At 37.5% G+C, this 22,392-nt stretch overlaps 1 protein-coding gene across 2 annotated transcripts in view; it reads right to left on the reverse strand.

The window, feature by feature from the left end:
* The window catches only part of CNTFR (ciliary neurotrophic factor receptor), a 2,564,731-nt gene that overhangs the window by 61,867 nt on the left and 2,480,472 nt on the right, over positions 1-22,392 (reverse strand). For both annotated transcript variants that reach the window (XM_044077809.1, XM_044077802.1), the window contains one exon: positions 6,393-6,573. In XM_044077809.1, the coding sequence (XP_043933744.1) occupies positions 6,393-6,573 (181 nt within the window). The remainder of the gene's footprint in view (positions 1-6,392; positions 6,574-22,392) is intronic.

Below are 22,392 nucleotides of genomic sequence, written 5' to 3' on the forward strand. Positions count from 1 at the left end.
TGTCTACAATACTGCTTAAAAAATCCCACAACAAGGCAGGCATACATGTATAAATGCATCTGACTGGCAAGCTGTGTGTGTGACATACTATGAAAGTGTCCAAAATTATCAATTATTCCTTTTATATAAGCATTGCAGAAACTACTAGTATATATTAGAAATGAGTCTTTCAAAATATTAAAATAACATTTAACTGAACAGAATGACCTGCATATTTGTAACAGTTTCAGCCAAAAAGTTTTACATAATTCCAGCACTTCCATACTAGTATAAAAATAAAGTCAAAAGAAGTGATGCACTTGATTCCATTGCAGGTGACAAGTTCTGAAGTTTGCATTCCTCTTCACTAATATAGACAGCACAGAGCAAAGGCCACAGCAAACTGTGGTAATTAAGGTGAGATAATGAAGGTGTTTTCTAAGCTGTTATGACTGACCTCACACGGTTGTAAACTTATCCTTGAATCAGTCCTATTAGCATGGATTTGGTGTGACCTAGAAGTAGTTCCATAACTAAACATTATAAGAGCATAATAATTTTACTATGTGCACAGTTAATTCCACTTTCTGTTGTCCTAACTTCAATCATCTAAGAATATATAATGGTGCTCCCTTTCCTTATTCACCTTTTTGTTGCTAACTTTGTTTAACTAGGGATTCCTTTTGTAAGTTGTTACTGCCAAATTTCTTGCTTTGTTTTCTATCTTGCATTTAGTTACATTTTACAAAGATAAGCATTAATTTAGCATACCCCCACTCCCTTCATTCAGCTTAGGGTTACAGGTTCATTCCTGCAGAAAGGACCATTGATAACAAATCTTCTTAAAGCAGTATGTAATCTGATATGCTGCAATATGTTATGCCAGCTGCAAGACATTCAATGCAATAAAAACACATTAAAACTGTAAACAAAGGGTCACTGGCATTCATCTGAGAAATGGAATAGACTCTATTAGTTAAATAGTTTTCTGTATGAAGAACAGGCTAAAAAATGTCCATGCATCTTGAGATTTCAATAGCTTTCAGCGTGTTATATTTTTCATTTTCTCTCTCCACAAGTATGGCAGTTAATATCACAATACCTAATACACGTTACTTAAAGTACACAAAGGAATTCATGATGTATTATGTGCAGAACATTTTGTGATCACTTTTATCATCCCTTCATAAAATTCATACTTATGTACCAGTGTTAAGCATATCAAATTATTTGTATTTTGTCCCATGAAATGCATTTATTATGCTCTTTAGTAAAACAATATAAAATTAATCATGAATAAACCCAAGCAATGTTATTAGGTTTGTATGAAGTAAACTTGCATATAGTGTTTTGTACATAGGGTAGGTACAACTGTGATACTAATCTAAAGTAGCAAGGCCCTGTTTAGCATGGAGGGATTCAGCATAGATACACCCTTGTTTGCCTTAATAAGTTATGTTATATGCTCATCTTTAGAAAGTGTCTATTGAACAGAATTTCATCTGAATTTCTTTTCATCTTGCACAAGCTCAAAGGTCAAATTCTTCATGGTATTTAGCTAGTTTCCTTAGAAACAGCATTCCTTTCTCAGACATTATTTACAAGAGAAGTTCTCAACAATTCAAGAGACATTCTACCATTTGGGATACTTACAACAGGCAGTTAAAATAATATTTGGGTCATTTGAGGTGAGTCATGACAAAATCAGGATTCATTTTTCCTATGTTGGTTAAGTGATTAAAAAAGCAATGATCTTCTGATAGTGGACTAGTTTTCCAATTAAGCATAAAGGAAGACCTTGCATGAAAACAATTTTTCTTTTTTGAAATGCAAATAAGTAAAACTGAAGTGATTTACATAATAACTGTGCAATCTGCATGTTCAAAGGAAGGTTAAATAATGAATCTTTTTCATACAATGATGGTTTCAAATGTTACTCATTATAAGGAGTGCTGGTGGGATTCCACCTGTGTGTGTAACATACAATTGTGACATGTTATAAAAAGTTCAGAAGGGATTCACTTTGTATCATTCTCAAGACCTGTGCCCTGCCCAGACATCAACTTCATACAGATGTGAAACCCCATATAATTTCTAAAGATGCCATATCAAACAACTTATTTTTATTGATTGTTTTGATATTGTGAGAACTTCAACAATTAAAATGCTATTTTAGTTTTTATAGCATAATCACATATTTTCAAGCATAATCATTTATTTGAAACTAGAGTTTCAGTATTCTATAAAGCTAAGTGATTTTGATCTACTCTTTTACTGCATTGCCACTTGGATGGAAAACAAAAAGCACATATAAAAGTTACTCCACATTGGTTTGTTAACACTTCCCTGAAATACATCCCTGCTGTGCACAGATCTAAACTGATATATCTGTTACAGACAACAATGCTCCATTTTTGTTGATTCCATTCAATAAATCTAAATTTGTGGACATCAACAGGCACAGCAATAAAGTATTGGTCTCATTGAAATCTGATAAAACGTACTGTCAAAAATCAACCCATTGGAAGTGTATTTATAATTAAATGTTTACTTGAACTTCTTGTCTTTCAGCATTTCATGAAATGGATTCAGCTTTAGCATGGCTGTACCCAGCCTGCATTTGGTTTTCTTTGGGATTCATAGGTTTATAGGTAGGTACTAGGCTATCGGCCCAAGGGCCTAAGTAAGCCTAGCCAACAAGGTTCCCTGGCTTATGCCACCCAAGAAAGTTATATTCCTGTGCCGATGTTGAGCAGAAGTGATCCCCGGGGTGTATTTCCTATTTCCCATCCACTCATCAAGATTTTTCTTAAAGAGTGCTAATGAGGAACTTTGCTTGACATAGATGAGTAGCTTGTTCCAGAGTATAAGAAGTCTCTGGGACAGGAATCTATCCCTCCAGCATGTCCTGTTTATTGTGGTGACAAGGTTTAGGTCCCTTGAGCATGTAGCTCGGAGGGATTGGGATTTCTTAAGGTGTAGCATGTCCAACAGCTCTGGGTTTAACATTACTTTATATGTTAGGCAGTGATCTCCTCGGAGTAGGTGATACGTTACAGAGAAAAGCTGGAGGTTTTTGAGATTGTCAGTGTAGGGCATCTGTTTGAGGCCAGTAATCCTCTTTGTGAGGTACTTCTGTGGCCTTTCCAGCTGCTGCAAGGTACATTCCAAAACGGGTGTTGTTCTCTACAATGGGTCTAATGAGTGCCTAGTAGAGGGGAACAATGACCTCTTTTTTCCTGGATGAGAACCCTTTTGTGATGAGGTGTGCCACATAGAAAGATTTCCTGACTACTGTGGCGATGTGATTATCAAAGGAGAGACTACTGTCCACCTGGGTCCCAAAGTCTCTTATCACACATTTGGCATTAAGTAGACTGCCGTTTATGTGGTAGTTCATGGGTACAGAGTTTTTACCAAAAGGGATGACAATGCACTTTTTGGCATTGAGCTTGATGTCATGCCTCTGACACCAGGCATCTGTCTCAGTAAGGCCCTTCTGTAGGATGTCCACATAATTTGGGTACTTGACTATGGCTCCTAGTTTGCAGTCATCTGCAAACTTCATTAGCCAGAGGCCTTCTGTGTTAGCCTGTACTTCAGAGAAGTAGATATCAAACAGGATAGGTCCCAGGACTGAACCCTGTGGTACTCCACTTGTCACTGGCTTGAAGTCAGATTTGGAGTCTGCAACTTTTACATTGTGGGTTCTGTCAATGAGCCATTTGGCAACCCATCTTGTGACATAGGGATTTATACCTAGTTTAGTGAGTTTAGCTATAATTCCAGAATGGGGGATAGTGTCGAAAGCCTTGGCGAGGTCAAGATAGGCTGTGTGAACCACCTTACCCTACGTCGTCTACGGTTTTGGTGACTGTCTCAAAGAAGTCGATCAGGTTCAGAAAGCATGATCTGCTTTTCACAAACCCAAACTGGGTGAGGTCCAGAGTTTGGAGGTTACCAATGTCTTTGTTTATGAGTTCCATGATGATATTTTCCATGGCCTTGCAGACCATGATCGTCAGGCTAATAGGGCCATAGTTCCCAGGATCAGTGGTGGCTCCCCCTTTGTGAAGTGGGATAACTGTTGCTGTGTGCCATTCAGTGGGAAAAAAGCCTGACGTGAGACTATGATTGAACATGGTGCTTTGGTGGGGAGCCAGTTCATTCTGAAGTTCGTGTAAAACGCAGCCTGGGATGTTGTCTGGTCCCATGGATGCTGTGTTTTTGGTTTTAGAGAGTGCAGCTTTTACCTGCATAGATGTTATTACTGGCATTCTGCGTTCTTCCTTTATAGATATGGGCCCTTTAGAGGGTGATAGGGAGGTAAAGTTAGCATTGAACCTATCTGCCAGGATGTTGGCAATATCAGTTGGTTCTGTAATTTTCATGCCATTGTGCTGTAACTCAGAGCAGATTTGGGTGTTGCCATTGAGATTCTTGACATAGCTATAGAATACTGTGGTTGCCCTTAGAATCTGTGGTGATTTTGTTTTCGTGGCTAGCTTTAGATGATCTTATTAAGGGATCTCAGCTTCTTACTGAGGCTGACCAGGCAGATCCTCCACTCATTGGATTTTACTCTCTTTTGCAACAGTTTCTTCCTTCTGTTGTAGAGTTTGTTTATGGCAGGGGACCACCAGATTGGCTTCTTTTTTTTGGAGGATAGCATCTTGTTTCTATTTGGGATAGCACGATCCATGCACTCATGTAAGTACTGATAGAGTGCATTTGTGTAGGATTCAGCAGTCGTAACTGTATTGTCCATCTGCATGGGTGTCATGAAATTCGCCGCTTCTGTCTTAAGAAGCATGAAGTTGGCTTTGGAGAAGTTTTTACTGTGGTTTTCTTAATGGTGGGTGGAGGCAGGATGCGGATATCTAGGGTGATTAGCTTATGGTCAGATCTGACTAATGAGGAGTGGATTTCAGATGTGAAACACCAGTCACTCATGTTGGTAATGACTAGGTCTAGGATATTGTTGCCTCTGGTGGGGGTGTGGATAAGTTGATCCAGGGTATTGGAATTTATGAATTCCAGAAAGCGTTGAGCGAAGGAGTTGGTACATGAGTAGTTTTCCCAGTTAATGGTGGGGTAGTTGAAATCACCCATTATTAGGGTGTTTGGTTGAACCCTAATATATTCCAGTATATGAAGAAAAGAGTAGTGGGAATCATGGGGCATGGTGGGGGATTTGTAGCAAGCTACAATTTGGATTGCAGTTTTGCCCAGAGTTAGTTGCACTTGGATAACCTCGGATGCATTATGCTGTGCAACTAGGCTGGAGGTGTGGATATCCTTAATGAATATGGCCACACCTCCGCCTTTGGTGTTCTGATCCAGGTTAGATGGCTGAATAGTGTGGTATGAATTATAGCCTGGTAATGCAGGGGTGCTTTCTAGAGCCTTGGACCAGATCTCAGTCACTGCACAGATATTGATGTTCTCCATTTTAATGAGTTCCTTGAGTGAGTGCATTTTAAGATTTAGACTTCTAGCACTGAGTAGCATTACCCACAGTTTTTGCTTGCCTGTTCCTGTTACGGTGGTGAATTTGTCATTTGAACCTTGCCTAAAAATTGCACTATGGGGTGGCAAGAGCTTTAGCCAGTATCCGGAATCCCAGGGGTGACAGGTGCAGGCCATCTCTGGCAAAGCATTGTGGTCTGTCGACCATGTCGTCCCAGGCAGACAGATACTGGATCCCCATAGAATGACACCAGAAGCTTAGCCAATTGTTGAAGTCAATCATTTTGTCCTTGTACTGCGGTATCATTCTGGGTGATGGCAGGATGCTATTCAGGGTTAGGGTCATACATGCCTGGGCTACACGATCAGAGAGTTCTTCCATGTCTCTTTTCATGTAGTCCAGGGAGGTACTTCTCAGGTTGTTTTTAGTACAGAATATCCTTGTCCTTCATGTTTACTTGTAGGTCATCACTGTCTGCATTGGTTTGTCTCACATCCCAAAGACATACTTTAGATAAATAGATAAATTGGTGATCCTTCAAACTGCTGATAAATCCATGCACCATGTATGTGTGCATGTGATACATGAGTCTGTGTGCAGGTGTATTTGTTGTGTCTCTGTGAGTGTTTTTGTGCCCTGTATTAGTCTATAATCATGAACAGGATTACTTTATCTACCTTGTACCAACTGAGTGCTGGTATACGCTCAGGAATGTTAGGGAATTCACTCAGAAACATACTTTTCAGTCATAATATACCTCTTCTCTTTGCTTAGCAATGAAAAATGACAAAATAGGCTTTTATGTCCTTATAAATATCATTCCATTGTTATCTTTTTATTATGAAAATAGTGAGTGAGAGAAACGTGTGGCATAATACAAAACCACTCCTTTAAAACAGAAAGAACTGTTTAAGAACTGTTTAGAAAAAGATATCATCCATACCTGTAGTTTTGACCTCTGTTGTAAGAGATTTAGGCTCCTCCATCCAAGGGGTTGCATGCACAGCCACACTCCAGTCGCTCCAAGTTCCAATCTCATTATCCTTGGCTGCAACCTGGATGATGTACTCTTTACCTGCATACGCATCAGTGATTGTATGTGAGGTGCCATCAGAGAGTTCCACCTGTGTGTTTCAAAACAAACAATGCATCACTCTAGATAGACAGACCCTCTAATAAATGGAAGTTGAAGCATACAGATTTACTTATAATGACTGAAGGCATCTGACAGTGTACAGAACACAGAAAGGAAAATTATATTCTCAGCATGCATTCGTTTCTGGCCTCTGGTGAAGAGTATATTTATTTTGTTCTTTTCTTCTTTATTAAAAACATAATGAAGAAATTCTCCTTAGACCTCGCATTCCTTCAACCTGTTTGAAGATCTCATTATTACATGGCCCCAAGTGAGCTTTCTTACTGCACGCAGTTTCTTGTCAGCAGCTCACTCACAAGTCCTTTAGGAGACACAAACAACATTTTGCTCCTGGTCTGTCCCAATCAAAAAGAGACAATGACTGTATCTCTAAGCATTTATATGCCAGAAAACACATTCATTTGATTTTTACTATGTCATAGTAGTTTTTCTTTTAAGATTAAACATTGTGTAATACATTAATTCCACCTTAGGCGTTAAAATCATTAATTTCTGGCTTTTTCTTCAAGATATATTGCAATTTAGCATTACTCAGGTAATGCAGGTTGTAACAATTTCCTTGGTAAACATTTTAAAGGCATATTTCATCCCTTAAATGATTTCACTTGTCATAAAATAAGGCACTTTGGTTTGGTAACCTTTCAAACCGAATATATTATTTTATCTTTTTCGTTTTTACATGCATCACAGTTATGTAACAGAAACAGGTATGAACATCTATAACTCAAAGTTTATGTCTTACTGATATTAATACATAATTATATCTCTACATTTCTTTATTTCAGGATTATTTTCTTTAATAGAAAATCATAAACATGGCGATCACATGAGGTACCAAGTACAACTGATCAGATAATCAATTCTCTCCATTGCGTAGCTGAATATTTTTAACCCAGTGTTTTGTGTTTTTCAAATCAGTAGGTCAGGCATCTGCCATTACTTTTCAGGTCCTTCTGTTAACTCAGCAAGCTGACTGGACAAAATGTTCTTTTTCAAGGGTAACCCAGGAATGCTGTCTGGTTAATTGTCTTTCTCAGAGTCTCATAGCATGTGAATGAAAGTGAAATTAATCAAAACTTGCACCCTTAACTGAAGGAGCTTGTTTACCCTGCAGGGCCTTAATCCTCCATCGTAATTACCAAACATTGCTAGAAAGACACAAATCTCCCCTTCTTACTCCTTTTGCATTTGGTAGTGCAGTGTAGCACATGAAAATTGGCAGGCTTTACTCACTATCAGGTCACTTTTTTTACCAAGCACATTAGGATCTGGCTACCTTGTCTGCTGACAGGTCATTGTAAGGGCACTGTTGTAAAAACTATCAATGAGATATCGGAGGTGAGAAAGCTTTTAGTGGGGAAGACGTGTGACTTTTCAAGTTCAAAGTCTGATTTGGACAACATGGTGTAAAGAATACTGACAGTCAAAAGAAAAAGATCACCTCAAATAACACCATATTATTACAACACAAATGAACAACATAAAGAAATGGCATCACTAAAAAAGGACATTAAACAAGTGAAACTGTGAAAACAAGATTAGCACTCAGGGAAATGAAGACACAAATTTCATCACAGTGGCATGCCCAGCTGTACAAAGTCCAATAATGTAGTGGGCTTTAGAGAGAAGTTTAATTTACTCTTTCTGGCAATTCCCTGTTTGGTGATCAATATATTATACAATAAGTGAATCAACTAGTAAGAGATCGCCAGCAGGCCAAAAAATGGGGGAAAATGCGAATATTCACAATGATAAAGATTTTGGGAAACTCTTATTTCACAAGAGGCTAAGAATTGCATCAATTTTTATGAATTTTATGAATTTCATAGAAGAAGCAAGGCAGACTACAGCTCCCTGTTTGTGGAAGCAATCTGCAACCTGTAGCACAGAATTCACTGGTGCTCCTGGGAACTGTGAGAAATGCATTGTCTCTGTTTGTCTTGAGCTGTTCAGGACCTTTTCCTTGTTTGTTGTGTCTTGTACACCTGCTAGAGAAGGCATCCCAAGCGAATACTTCTTACATGCTCTGACTGCATCAATGGGTTCCTCTCATCCCAAAGGAATAGCAGCACTGCTCACAGATACTGTCAGATTACTGGGAATGTCACTCTCTTATGGAAATGACCACAGAAACCCTGATAAGGTATCTTGTATTTCTGACCTCATTCTTCCTGTCATTACCTAACGCTTGTGGCCGTAAGTCAGGAAGGCAACGTAAACTAATACATTTTAATGTTCCCGAGTGACTCAGCTACTATTTCTCTGCCACGGTACAGTATAATGCCAGTGATACAGCTGCTGCTGCATTCATCCACTGCTCACTTTTCTAGTCTCCTTTGCCTTTATATGTGAACGTGACCCCAGATGCACAAGTCCCTTCACTAGAAGTAACTGCTCCTGCCTCACCTGAAGAAAACAATCCACTATTTTATGAGGAACAGCTAAGAACTCTGAGAGGATGTGGATCATTATTCAAGCCACTTCACACTCAGTGTGATAAATCTCTTCAGCATTTACCCTCAGGTAAGGCCAAGAGAATATTATCTGCAGAAAACATATATGCATCTTTTTTTATTACAAAGTGGAAAGTATCCAAACATTGTCTGTACTTTGATATCCTATGAAAACACTGTAGAGAGAGGAGCCAAACCACACCCCTGGCAGAGTTTTACATAGGCCTTGAATATGAGTATTACGCAAGCATGGGGTCACAACTCTTACTCCCATAATACAATGACTGAATGGACTATAGCAGTGACCTTAGGACCATTGTAGTAGTAGTAGTAGTAGTAGTAGTAGTGATAGAAGCAGTCCTAGTAGTGGTAGTAGTAGTAGGAGTAGTAGTGGTGGTAGTAGCAGTTGCAGCAGCAATAGTAGTGGTAGTAGTAATAATATTAGCAGTGGCACTAGTAGTAGCAGCAGTAACAGTAGTAGTAGTAAGTAGTAGTATTAATAGTAGCAGTATTAGAAGTATCAGTAGTAGTAACAGTAGTAATGGTAGTAGTATTAGAAGTAGTAGTATTGTTAGTAGTTGTAATAGTAGTACTAATAGTAGTGGTAATAGTGACAGTAATAGTAGTAGTACTAGTATTAGTAGTAGCAGCAATATATTCCAAAGTGTACCACTTAAATAGGCAGTGACAGGATATCAATGAATGAGACTACCCCTGCCTGCAATTGCTAACAGGAAATACAATCCGTCACTCATTAGACCCATCATAGAGTACAATGCCCCATTTGGGATGTACCTCACAAGACACTTCCAACACCTGGAAAGACCACAAAAGTACCTCACCAAGAGGATTACTGGCTTCAAACATATGTCCTTTACAGCACGACTGAAAAAACTCTGGCTGTACTCAGTGGCATATCGCTTACTCAGAGGTGATCTCTGCCTGACTTACAAAGCCATGTCCAACTCAGAATTGATGGAGATGCTCCACCTAAAGAAATCCAAGTCACTACAAGCCACGCGCTCTAGGGAGCTAAACCTCGCCACAACAATAAATAGAATATGCTGGAGGGATAGATTCCTGTCAGAGAGATTCCCCATGCTTTGGAACAAAGTTCCACATTACATCAGGCAGAGCTCCTCACTAACACTCTTCAAGAGAAACCATGACGAGTGGATGGGTAACAGAAATACACCCCTGGGATCACTTCATTGGCTCTGCTTGACAGAGGATCAGTTAATTAATCAATGGGGCGGCGAAAGCTGACACACTCTGTCTAGGCTTATAAATGCCCTTGGGCAGATTGCCTAGTACCTACCTAAGAACCTAAGTAGTATTAGTAGTAGTAGTAGCAGTATTAGTAGTAACATTAGTAATAGTAGTATCAGTAGCACAGGTCACAATTCATTCTGGCTATGAAGGTATATGCTTTACCACATCAACAACAGATTTGTAGATAGTCCTACCAAAGGCATACAGTACAATCACTTCAATAACTATTGTTTCATTGTTAGAATGGAATTTATATTGCTCCTTTTGGATCAGAGACTGAATGCCTCCTAAAGTTTGCTTTCCACTGCTGTATTATAAGCTATCCTAGGGGCGCTGAGCAACACAATTGTCCCACAAATGGGATATAGCCTCCCACTTCCTTTCTGAAAATGGGGTCCACCACCCTTTTTAAACAAAGTAGAAAAACAGCATTTTTGTCAAGACTTCATGATTTGGAATGTTTTTATCTTATTCCAGACTTCCATGTACAGCATAAAGCTTGCCATGAGGTTGTGGGAAGCTTATTACTGCATGATGCAGATCCCAAATGCAGATCCCAAATTTAGTATCAGGCCACTCTGGAACTGGTTTAATTTCACAGTTTCATCCCAGTAAAATGGAATTTCATTTTTAGAACCATAAATCAGTGTCCCTGTTTTATGTGGTGCTTTTGTGTGACCACCCTCTGCTTGCTCTTATCCTTTTTTCCTTCTTTCCTGTGTACCCCTTTCCTTCCCTTTTAAACACCTGACAGGTGTCCACATATGTGTACATGGAAATGCAGCTGCAAATACTGTATGGCTGGATTATCTTCCATGTCAGTCTGTGCCACACCATCGTGGGATTATTAAACATATGCAGACGGCATTATAATTTACATATATTGGTCTGCCAGTTTACAATATCTTTACTTGTGAGATCGTGTAATATGGTGCAAGTCTGCTCTAGGGATAGAAGCTTGCCCTTCAGGGTATGTGTTTCACTGCATGAGCGGGCTACTTGCATAGTTTCACTGCATGGATATTTACACCTGAATAATTGTGACACTGCTCAGTCACCTTCCCTAAAGAGCAGCTTGCTGATTGTAAGCATTGCATATATTAAGTTTTGTATTTAATATCTCACTGTGTTGTCAGGTACATTTAGATGTGCATAGAGTAAAAGTGCAGTGTATCTCTATGAATCCCTCCTACTTCCAGTAGGATTGTGGGATGCTGCAACACATTAACACAAGCTTCAGAAAAAAAAAAAACACAAGTGACATTATAATGCAAAATATAAGAAGAACTGGAATGCAGATGTGAGGCTGTATATCTGTAGCTGCTATTGTTTTACCTCTAGCATTAGGGATAGAGCAAAAAATAATTAGGGAAAGAGAACCCTAATCTCAAATTAAGGATACTTACTGATTATAGTTTACTACAATTTCTCCCAAAAATTCTAGTTTTAGGAGGAATAATTCAAAATTTCTAAAACAAAATTACTAATCTTGCTAAAATGTAGTGACAATTGAGTGGTATATGCTTATATAAACTATTGCAAAGGTGAACACAGTTAGCACAGGCATTCACTTTAATCTAAAAGTTAGATTCCCGCAAAAAGAACATGAAGATTCCATAAATATCACTTAGCGTGGCTGCAATGACACATGTGGCCAGTGTCAGCCTCAGTAAATTAATTAACATCAAGTTCATGGGAAGGCTTGGGAAAACAACTGCAGCTCGATATGATTTCATTAGCTTGCTACAGATGGTATTAATTTTTTCTCACATTGCTGGAACAAAATCCCTGTAGCAAGACAGATGATTTTCACATAAAGTATTACTGCACAGGACTTTTAAAAGCATTTAATATTATAGACTCATTTCTCATCTTTTGGTATTATTACTGGTATGTAGATCATTAGCAAGTTATTGCAAGCATCAAGGTTTTTTAACAACTTGAAAATAATTTTCTTTCAATATATGAGGCCTTCTGTGGTATGAAATAATTTTTTTATATTGTTGAAAACCAGATGTAAAGTACCAACAATATGACATTTTTTTCCTTTCTTCTTGTCAGTTACTGGACTTCTGTTTGTAAATACCCATTTCTCTTACCCTCATAAACAGTCACTGCCATGTAAGCTATACTTTAGAATATAGAATGAGTTATGATTTGGTCTTTGATCATAACCAGAGTGTTGTATATTTCAGGCATGGACATCAAGAACATTCACATTGAGCACTGGAGAACTGAATCTTGGCATTCATATTTCGAACATATAACAAGCTGAGACATGATCACAGAGATCCAGTCATAGTTATTTGCAATGCATGGAGTGTAACCTGCTTCTACATACTATAATAGTTCAGAGGGCAACAATAATAGTACGCTGAAAGTACTATGTGTTTTAAAGCTTTGGAAGCTGGAACACACTTACTGCTGCAACAATGCTAGAGCAGCCACTATAGAACAGTGGTACAAAGCAGGGGGAATGTTAAAACATGTTAAACACTACTTTTGGCCAAAGAAAGAAAAATTGAATGAAGTGTTTAATGTTTTAAATTTCTTTGCACTTCCTGTTGCTGTTTTGTGATGGTAAATGACAGCTGTTAATGCTGTAACACAAGACTAGAGCTTAATGATGTCAAGAAGTGCTTAATAAAAACTTGTTAAGCACATTTCTGATAACAAAAAGATGCTTACCAAGGATGTCTTTCCCCTATTTGTAGAGCATAATTGCGGTACTGTATATGCTACAGATAAATTGTGCTCATGCATTCTATCCATACTCACATTAGTACTTATCAAAAAAGAGCAAGAGGTTCAATGGAAAGAAAGCTGACAAAAGTTTGATGCTGTACTCTCATTCTTTATTTACCGCCACCCACTTTTATTTGAAAACATGACAAAAACTGCCATGAAGATCTTTATTGAAGTTAAAGAGATTTGTGTATAACACCGACAGAAGTGTGCTAGGTATCTTGAATACATTTGTTCTGAATCCTAGGCTTGAATATTGATTTCAGGTTATTTACAATACTTCAGTGAAAATGCTTCAAACTGTGACATAAGAGAAATGCTGTATTCCTAACTTTAGTACCTCTGTCTGAGAAATGACAGTGCTGTACAGCTGCTGATTTGTCTACCTTTTCTTTACACTTTATTTTAAATTCCTAAACTAAAACCTCTGTCTCAGTCTGCCTCACAGGTTTTCTTTTCCATTTTCTTCTTGTTCCCAGTGGTGTATCCATCTTCTCATACAACCATCTCCATCTTCTGCTACAAGGATTTAGAGGGCTCAAAGTCATTCTAGTCACGGATCTTTAATTTAAACAAAGTAGCCATTCGCTGCAGTACCAAACTGAAACACATTCACAACACAAAAAAGGAACTGTTCAGTAACACAAGGGATTGGATCTTGATTAAAACCAAAACATCAGATAAACAAGATTTCACCAAAAGACTAAGTCCATTGCAATAGATAGCACTCTTGCTATCCGCTCATCATCTCTGTCAGTACAATGGATCTTATGTACACATCACAGTTCAGCTAATAGAGCAAGTCAGCTGAGCTCCCATCTCCAATCACATTACAGCAGACTGCTCATAATGATGCATTTCCTGGAGCTGTGCAAGTAAATAAGTAAATAATTACTTAATTAAAAGATTAAAGAAAACATTCTGAATTTGAAAAGCAGTCTTATTGGAATGAACATACTTTGCAAATCTTTTTCATGGCCAAAAAGCAAAACAAATGATTTTAAAATGCTCCTCGATCATAATGCATTTGCAACATTGGGTACTCTCTTTAAATCACGAAACGGGAAAGCCATGAGTTATAAATCTGAATGTACCAAGTAAAACAATACAGTTGAGAGGTATGCTTCACCTCTACTGCCCCCATCAATGTGGCTGTGCCCTCATATCTCTGTTATACAAGTGTACTAACTATAAGACTGATTTATGTTGGAAAAAATATGAATTCTTCAAGGTACTGAAATCTTGATCTTTTAAACACAAAGCAACTGACATTTGAGCTCATACATTAAAGTGTGGACTATTGAACACAAAGCCTGGAACCTATATACATGGAGAGAAAGAGAGAAGGGGGGCAGGGCAAGATGACTATAATGTCTTTTAGGAGTTACCCCACTTTTCACAAAGTTTTTAACATTATTCCTCAGAGTAGCTCTATTTGTCAAAGTTGGTAGGTGTAACAGTAGAGGCTATTTGCATTCATGTGGTTTGGGAAAACAGTTGCACTAAATAATGAACTCTGAAATCTACTTCAGTGCTTCAACTAAGAGCAAAAATGTATGTTTTGCAAACTCCAAGAGATATTATAAAGCATTTATCTTATGTCAGATGGAAAAGGTAACCAAATTATGCCATCAGTGATGTGAATTTTACAACTGACCAAGAATTGAAGTAAAGAAAGTATGGGAAAGACTTATTCCTTAATTGAGAACATAGTTTTAAAGTTTAGGTGAAGCACCCGTATGTAGACTGTGTTGTTAGGGGAATGCTTTAATAGCCCATAGGAACACCACCGTGTCCTGCCTAAAATGGAGGCAATATCATGGAAAGCACTTAAGCAGGAGGAAAAGGAAGTTGCTTCTATTATTTCCCACTACATTGCAGACAGGATTATTTTGGAGAAAAAGACCAAGCTGCATGAAAGATAAATAAGTATAAGTAGTTACCATTTCATTTTGACCCCACTGGCTGGAAAAAATAATGCAGATGGTGAAACAAATAATCTAGCATAATGGAGTCTGCCCTCTTTATGAAGGGCTTGAAGTAACTCTATGAACGTGACATGGTTACATGTGTGTTTGCAGTTTCATGCAGCTGCTAATGTAAACTATGATGTAATTTAGAAATGTAGCATATTTCCAGGAGATTTTAGTATTTATTTATTTATTTTATTTTACATTTGTTGACCGGGCTAGTCCAACTGGATATATTTCCATTTTCAGTAGAGGCCCGGGGAGAAAAGCTCCAACATAGCACAAAATATAATATACAATTGTATAACAAATAAAGTAAGAGGCATTTAGTATTAAAAGAAGGAGTTTAAAAAGTACAATACTAAGAAGGTTGAGTATAAAGTAATATAACAGTCGTGATCGTTTGATAAGAGAGATACATTAGAGTTCATTGCTAGTTAACAAATATACTTGTGGTTATATATGTTTTACAATTTTACAATTACCAGTTTTTAGCATACTGAGGGGTATGCAGAGTATGATGGTGTATCCAGAGGCAGCATGAAGTTCACAGGGCACATGAGTCCTAGCACTGTGAGAAGTAAAAGCTGCATTGGTGAGTACTGCTTGTCCAAGTATTCTGCTTTTCTTATGTCATTCATAGCTTGCTATGATTGAGATTATGTTGTTAAAGTGTAATGGGGTGAATATTGATTAAATGTTAATTAGCACCATACAAATCAAAATATAGATAACCAGAAATGCCATCTGGTGGGACAGAAAAAAAACAGCTTAATGCAAAGTTTTATTCAGAAAATACAAATCATTCTACTGAATCCTTCTGGTACAATCATTTTAATGGTGATGTACTCAATAAAATGTGGTTTGACCTAACATGGTTGCTGTCACTACTATGTAATGAAAATGGCAGAATAACTAAATAGTTTTCATATTAGCAAGTATAGTTGCAGATGGCATTCTGGCAAATCATAAGCCTGAATTTTAGTGATGCTATTTGTGTGAACTGATGGATCTTATGAAAAGAATGGGAATTACAGAAATATCCATATGGAAAAATGATCAGATTGGCAAATACTGGGGAATAAACAGCAGTCAGGTTGACTCAGCTGAGACTCCTCTCTTTATGACTTGACAGCTTATGTTTTTGTAATAAAGGTTGCTGAAGTGTACTGCTAACAGAATATTCACTTGGGACTAATGTAATGATGTAATTTCTGCCTTCCTGTCTATCACACAGATGGAAGTTCATGAACCTAGGTTATGTAATGTTCATGAACCCAGGTTATGTAATGTTTGAAAGTTACATTTGAGGTGTTATTTTAATTGCTTAGCTCAGTTTGTGATTTCTGAATCAGTTCAGCATGCCTAAAAAGTATTTAGTACATTGATTTTGAAATATATATAATTGTTCAGCTATTATTTTTGTCAGGTAAGAGATTACTATCAGTATTTGTTAAATTATTTTTTTTTTTATTATTTTGGAGTTACAAAGATTTCTTTTTCTAATAAGAAAACATGTGAGGTTCATCACCAATGCAGCTTTTACTCTTCACAGTGCTAGGACTCATGTGCCCAGTGAACCTTATAACAATGCTGTCTGGAACGTTCTTCTCCATGGATGACTTCCCATGTAAATGATGGTCATGTGAGAGGTCAGATGAATAGCATTCTAAGAAAATGTATCTTATTAGTGAAAAAAAAAAACACCATAACAGTAAGATTGCTACCTTTTCAGAAAAATGGGACTTTTTTATAGAAACATGATATGAAGGTGGACAAACACACAGCCAGCAGAAAAGGACTGTAGTTTTTTGCCAAAATAAAAACTGATTTTGTCGAATTTCTTTCTGTTCGTATTGTTTCATATTGCATCAAGGTATCTCAGCTTCAGAAAAATTGTTTTATGTAGCAAAGGAAAGTTATAAGGCATTTCTTCTCCTAAAAATCTTAGGACATTTGACAATTTTCATGTTTTTTTCCACCTAAATAAGGACTGCCCTGCATAAAGAGGGGGCAAGTAGTAGCCCTCTATAACAGGACTGTTCCCCGACTATGGTCAGACTAAAGTTACTGCATCCTACTTTGTATACAGGTTAAAGGTCAGGTATTCTTAGGTATTCCAATGAATGCCTGGTAGCAAGGTCACGCATTTAACATGGCAGTGATCAGGTTTAAATGGCTACTTGGAATTAGCTTCAAGGTTCAACATCAACATGGTAAGGGATGCAGCTTGGGGTAGTGTCACCCTGGTAGCTTGCAAGAGTGCATCTAATTCAGATAACAAATGCCTTGGTAGCTGAAATACGTTTAACAACATGGAACACCATTTCATTGATAGAGAAAGAACCTGAGCATCAGCAAGATGTGGAAGGTGTTATGTCTCATCTGTGCACAGAACAAGGATTTGGAACCAGAAGTCCTGAACAAGTTGGTCACTTTACTTTAATGGAACTGTGTCTCTTAGTCAGGTGTGAGAATTTTCAAGTTCCTAGTTGATTGCCATACATAAAGAACATTTCCCAATGGACAGTGATGCTGCTAGTCACAGAGAGGAAACCTTTGACAGTTGTTTGGGCTTATTCAACAAACAGCTTTGCATAGTACTCATTCTTAATACAGCAATGGGTGAGAATTTAAATGAAGTGTCAGATAAAGTTTATATAATCTTATTGACAGGATTTCACATTCATGTGGAGACTGCCAGCTACATCTGGATGACTGCAAACTGGAGGAGGAGGAGTGTGAACAGCAGGAATTTCTTTCTCTATGTTATCTCTAGTGAAGAAATGTTACTAGACTTTGTGCTAGTCTTGGCCTGACATGTACATAAATTTCAAGCACAAGGAGGTTCATAAATGATCATATTATAATCTTACATTGAGGGCAAAGCAGCAGTAATTTTAATATTCAGCTTAAAATTATTCTCACAAAGTGCAATTGCATTCCTTACTTTATTGTATATTTTCTCCACACTGCCTGCCTACTATCATTACTCCCATGGTCGATCAGCCAGTTAAATTTCCCTGTAAGGTAAGATTCAATCACAGTAGGCCATTATCCTGACGGCCATCTTTTTTTTTTTTTTGTGTGTGTGTTATGATCCTAATCTCTTTCATCAGTGAATGTGCATATTTGTCTAGGTGACAATTAATTATTTGTTCTCCTGTTAGAGTAAATGTCCTCATATGTGCTCCACTAAGGCTATCACATAAAAGTGGCTTTGCTCTACCAAGCACATACACCTGGCAAACATGCCACTTGCTGTGTGCTATGCTATGACCTCTTTTTTACTTGGTATCATCATTGCAGCAGATAAGGGCACCTCACTTCCATTGAACAAATAAGCCAATGTCAGATGCTCACTGCCGTCCTCCTCTTCCGGCTCCTCCAGCCCCTGAGCTTCTAAATTATCTCATAATAGCTAGGTCAAAGTTTGGGCTTCATTACTTTATGCCATGGTGCCAGGAACAAATAATCCTATTTTTGATAGGGGTGGATACACTGATCTTGCTTTAAAAAGTGCAGCTGTTACTTTTATATTATGCCTCACAGAAGATTGCCTATTGTTTTGTTGACAAATTACTTAGAATGCCCATGTTATAACACTGATTTAGCCACCGTCTCATAAATTTTTGTTTCTTCAAACCTCTTTTATACCATTTTCAACCAAAAAATGTCTGTGCCCTCTTTACTTCTAGCATTGCACAGAAACACAAAATCAACTCTGGACTTATGAAAGTAAATTCCAAACAAAAAACTTAAATTGATAGCTCTAATATTTATGACTACTCTGAAGAAATTGATAAATTATGTAATATTGATTGAAGTACTATCTTGATTCAGAGAAGTTCTCACAACTGGGGCTAATTGCTGAACATGGGTTGATCAATCAGAACAACTGCAAAAATCTGATTCAGACACAGTATAAAACTGTGTAAAGAAACACCTCATAAGTGGCTAATCACCATGTCTCAAAATTGAACAAGGCACTGACAGGCCTGACTGCACCACAGTTCCCCCATGCATCCTGGTACCATAGGCACTCTCCAACACAGACACACACACACACACACACACACACACACACACACACACACACACACACACACACACACACACACACACACACACACACACACGCACACACACACACACACACACACACACACACACACACACACACACACACACACACACACACACACACACACACACACACACACACACACACACACACACACACACACACACACACACACTCCCAGATACTTGCAATACTTGCATACACTTCCAAGCAGCCACAATCAAGCCCTTACACACTTGCTCCCACTCATGGAAACACTCCGTCAGACACCCACATGCACAGTCCAGCACAAACAAAACAACAAAACAACAAAAATGTAGATATGCATATACACACACCCATACTCACCATGCAGTCCCATTCATTCTCTTACAGACAGACATGTACATGCCCATACACATGCACTCCCACACAACCCCAACTGACCCATAATACCAACTGATTCACTCTACCTGACTAATCTCCTGCCAGTACCACTCCCCAGACTGTTGCATTTGCATGTGGCTTCATCAGTAAGACCTCTCTTGCTGCTACAGCACTGCCAGTGGAAAATAGTGACAGGAGATTAGTCACTGAATTTCTCAAGCTTACCATAATGCAGAAACATATGGAGTTAAGGCTTCCATGTTATAGTAAGGCTTTCTGATTCACAAGGCTAATGTTTCCAGCCTCACTTTATGGTATCTGTACAATTAAAATGTAGATTTATAGTGTATACCTTTGTTGTTTGATATATATATATATATATATATATATATATATATATATATATATATATATATATATATATATATATATATATATATATATATATATATATATATATATAAATAGTTGCCAGTTTTTAACATTCTTATTTATTTTCATGAAATAGACTCAAAAGTTTTTTGATCATATTAAGAAGTAAGTATAAGTATCATGGATAAAACTGCATAATGCCACTACAGGGGTTATTATTATTATTATATCATTGTTATATTTTATACTGATGTATTATATCAATGCTATATCATTATTAATATTAGTATCATTATTATGATTTAATTTTAACTGGTAAGATCCTACTGTACCTATGAATTTGTTGCAGAGAAAAGATGAGACTATATTTATTCGCATTTGGTTGAAAATTTAGTCAGAACACTTTCCTAATTTTTATCAAAGGAGCTTATTAGAGCTTTGCCAGGAAAATTAAGGTCCTGTTCATAAGTGAGAAGAAAGCATTTTGACTGTTCAATATGTAAAATATTGTAACCTAAGAAAAAACTAGCAGGTTCAGATGTTACAGGAGAAATGATCAAATAAGTTGTTGTATTAAGAATGACTAGAGAAAAAAACGGCATAAGAGCAGAATAAATGAATAAATAATACTGAGCTTGTTAGTGAATGGTCAGACTGTGAATAGTACTGTTAACAAGGAGAGCTGGGAATGTTTCTGCAGTGAAGAATACAAGAATATTGCAATATTTTCATCTTACATCAGAGGAGCAGCAGAAAAAGAAGATCAGAAGTATGTGAATATACAGGGAGGCATGTGGTTTCTTACTGCAAAGAGACAAAACAAGAATTGCAAAGCAGAATCAATAAATTGTAGCTGTGGGAGTTACGTTGTGATTTACTCCTCACAGCTCAGGGCTGATCCTAAGGGTAAAGCCTGAGAGACCAAACCTCAGGCCAGAACATTGGAAAACTAAAATATAACTTACACCGCGGTAAGGTATTATAATGCAGAAGAAAAAACTTACAATTCCATTTTTACTAGTTGTGTGATCACTGAGAATGTGTGTTGCCTACTGAACAACATGAAAATAGTAGACATATTATAAGCTTTTGTAAGTTTGTAAGCTTATCAGTGAGAAATCATATACAACAGTGTAAAGTAAATGTTTTCATGGCAGCATTATTTTCTTTCCTTTTTAAAATATTCTTTAAAAAGATATTTAAATTATTGCTTAGATGAAGACTTCACTTTTTAGGACTGTCTTATGTCAGAGTAGTAAATATTTCAAGTGGAAGAATTAACATCCCTGCTGGAACATTTAGTAAAAGTCGTGGCGCTTGACAATAGGTTTCATAAATTAAAACAAATGGGAAACATGGCACAGTGTTGCAGCAGTTAATAATGGTTCTCTGGTTTGATTCCCTGATGGGTTGTCTTCTGTACTAATTTTGCACCCCTGTTGAGGAACCTCTGTCTGCAGCATGGGTTTTCACTGGATTTTAGAATTTTTTCTTACATCCCAGATGTACCTATAGGTGAAATGAGAGTCTCATCGGGGCATCCAAATTACCTATAGGTTTGTGTGCGATGTTACTCAGCATGTGTATGCATGTGTGTGTGTGTGTGTGTGTGTGTGTGTGTGTGTGTGTGTGTGTGTGTGTGTGTGTGTGTGTGTGTATTCAGTTCAGGATTGGTTTGCTGTTGTATGTCTGCTGCATACTAGGATAAGCGTCCACTCACCTGCAATCCAGAATAGAATAAAGTAAGTACTGGAATATTTCATGAATGACTGTAGAAATAGGAATAAAACTATAGAGATGGAAATGTGAGATACAGTTCTGGTAAATGGATAAAACAGGTGGTGCAAAGTTTTGGTTTGGAGTCAAAATTTTATTTTTAATCTTATTTTGAATTTAAACTTGTATTATTTTATGGTGGCATTCAATTACATTTTTCAAACATCTCTGGACTCTGTGGTTGCTTGTTCATCTCCATCTGGTGTACTCATTTTTGGTTTTGTAGGTGCAAAGGTTACAGGACAGCATATGTTCAACTAATGTGACACGGCCATTGATTTGAATTAAAAAAAATGAATACACATTTTATTCAGATTACATTATCCTTTGCAAGTAAAAGAACTACTGAACAATGAAAATGCCCAACCCTGCAGCCTGTATTATCAATATTCTTGTGGTAACATTACAGGCAGTACATCACTGCAGAGGTTTTAATATCGTCGCATAGTAGTTGCCCTAATTTCCATTCTGTCTTTTGGGCTGTTATACATCCGGTAAGCAGTGAACTTTCCGGCTCTTAGGCTACCTTTCAAGTGATACTTCAGGTTTTCAAGAAATCTGAGCTGTCAGTATTGCAGTCAGACACTCATATAATACTGCTAGTGAGATTCCTTCTCCCAAGTGATCATGAATGATCGGTCAATTTAGCTAGAAAGTGGAACTAAGAACACTTCAGCCAAGGTTTGCACCTTTGCTTGAAAGGTTATTCAGCCCTAGTAAATCATCATATTCAAACAGTAGAGGGCACC

Source organism: Protopterus annectens, chromosome 1.part1 (genome assembly GCF_019279795.1).
Source record: "Protopterus annectens isolate FY-2018-M chromosome 1.part1, PAN1.0, whole genome shotgun sequence".
NCBI lineage: Eukaryota > Metazoa > Chordata > Ceratodontiformes > Protopteridae > Protopterus > Protopterus annectens.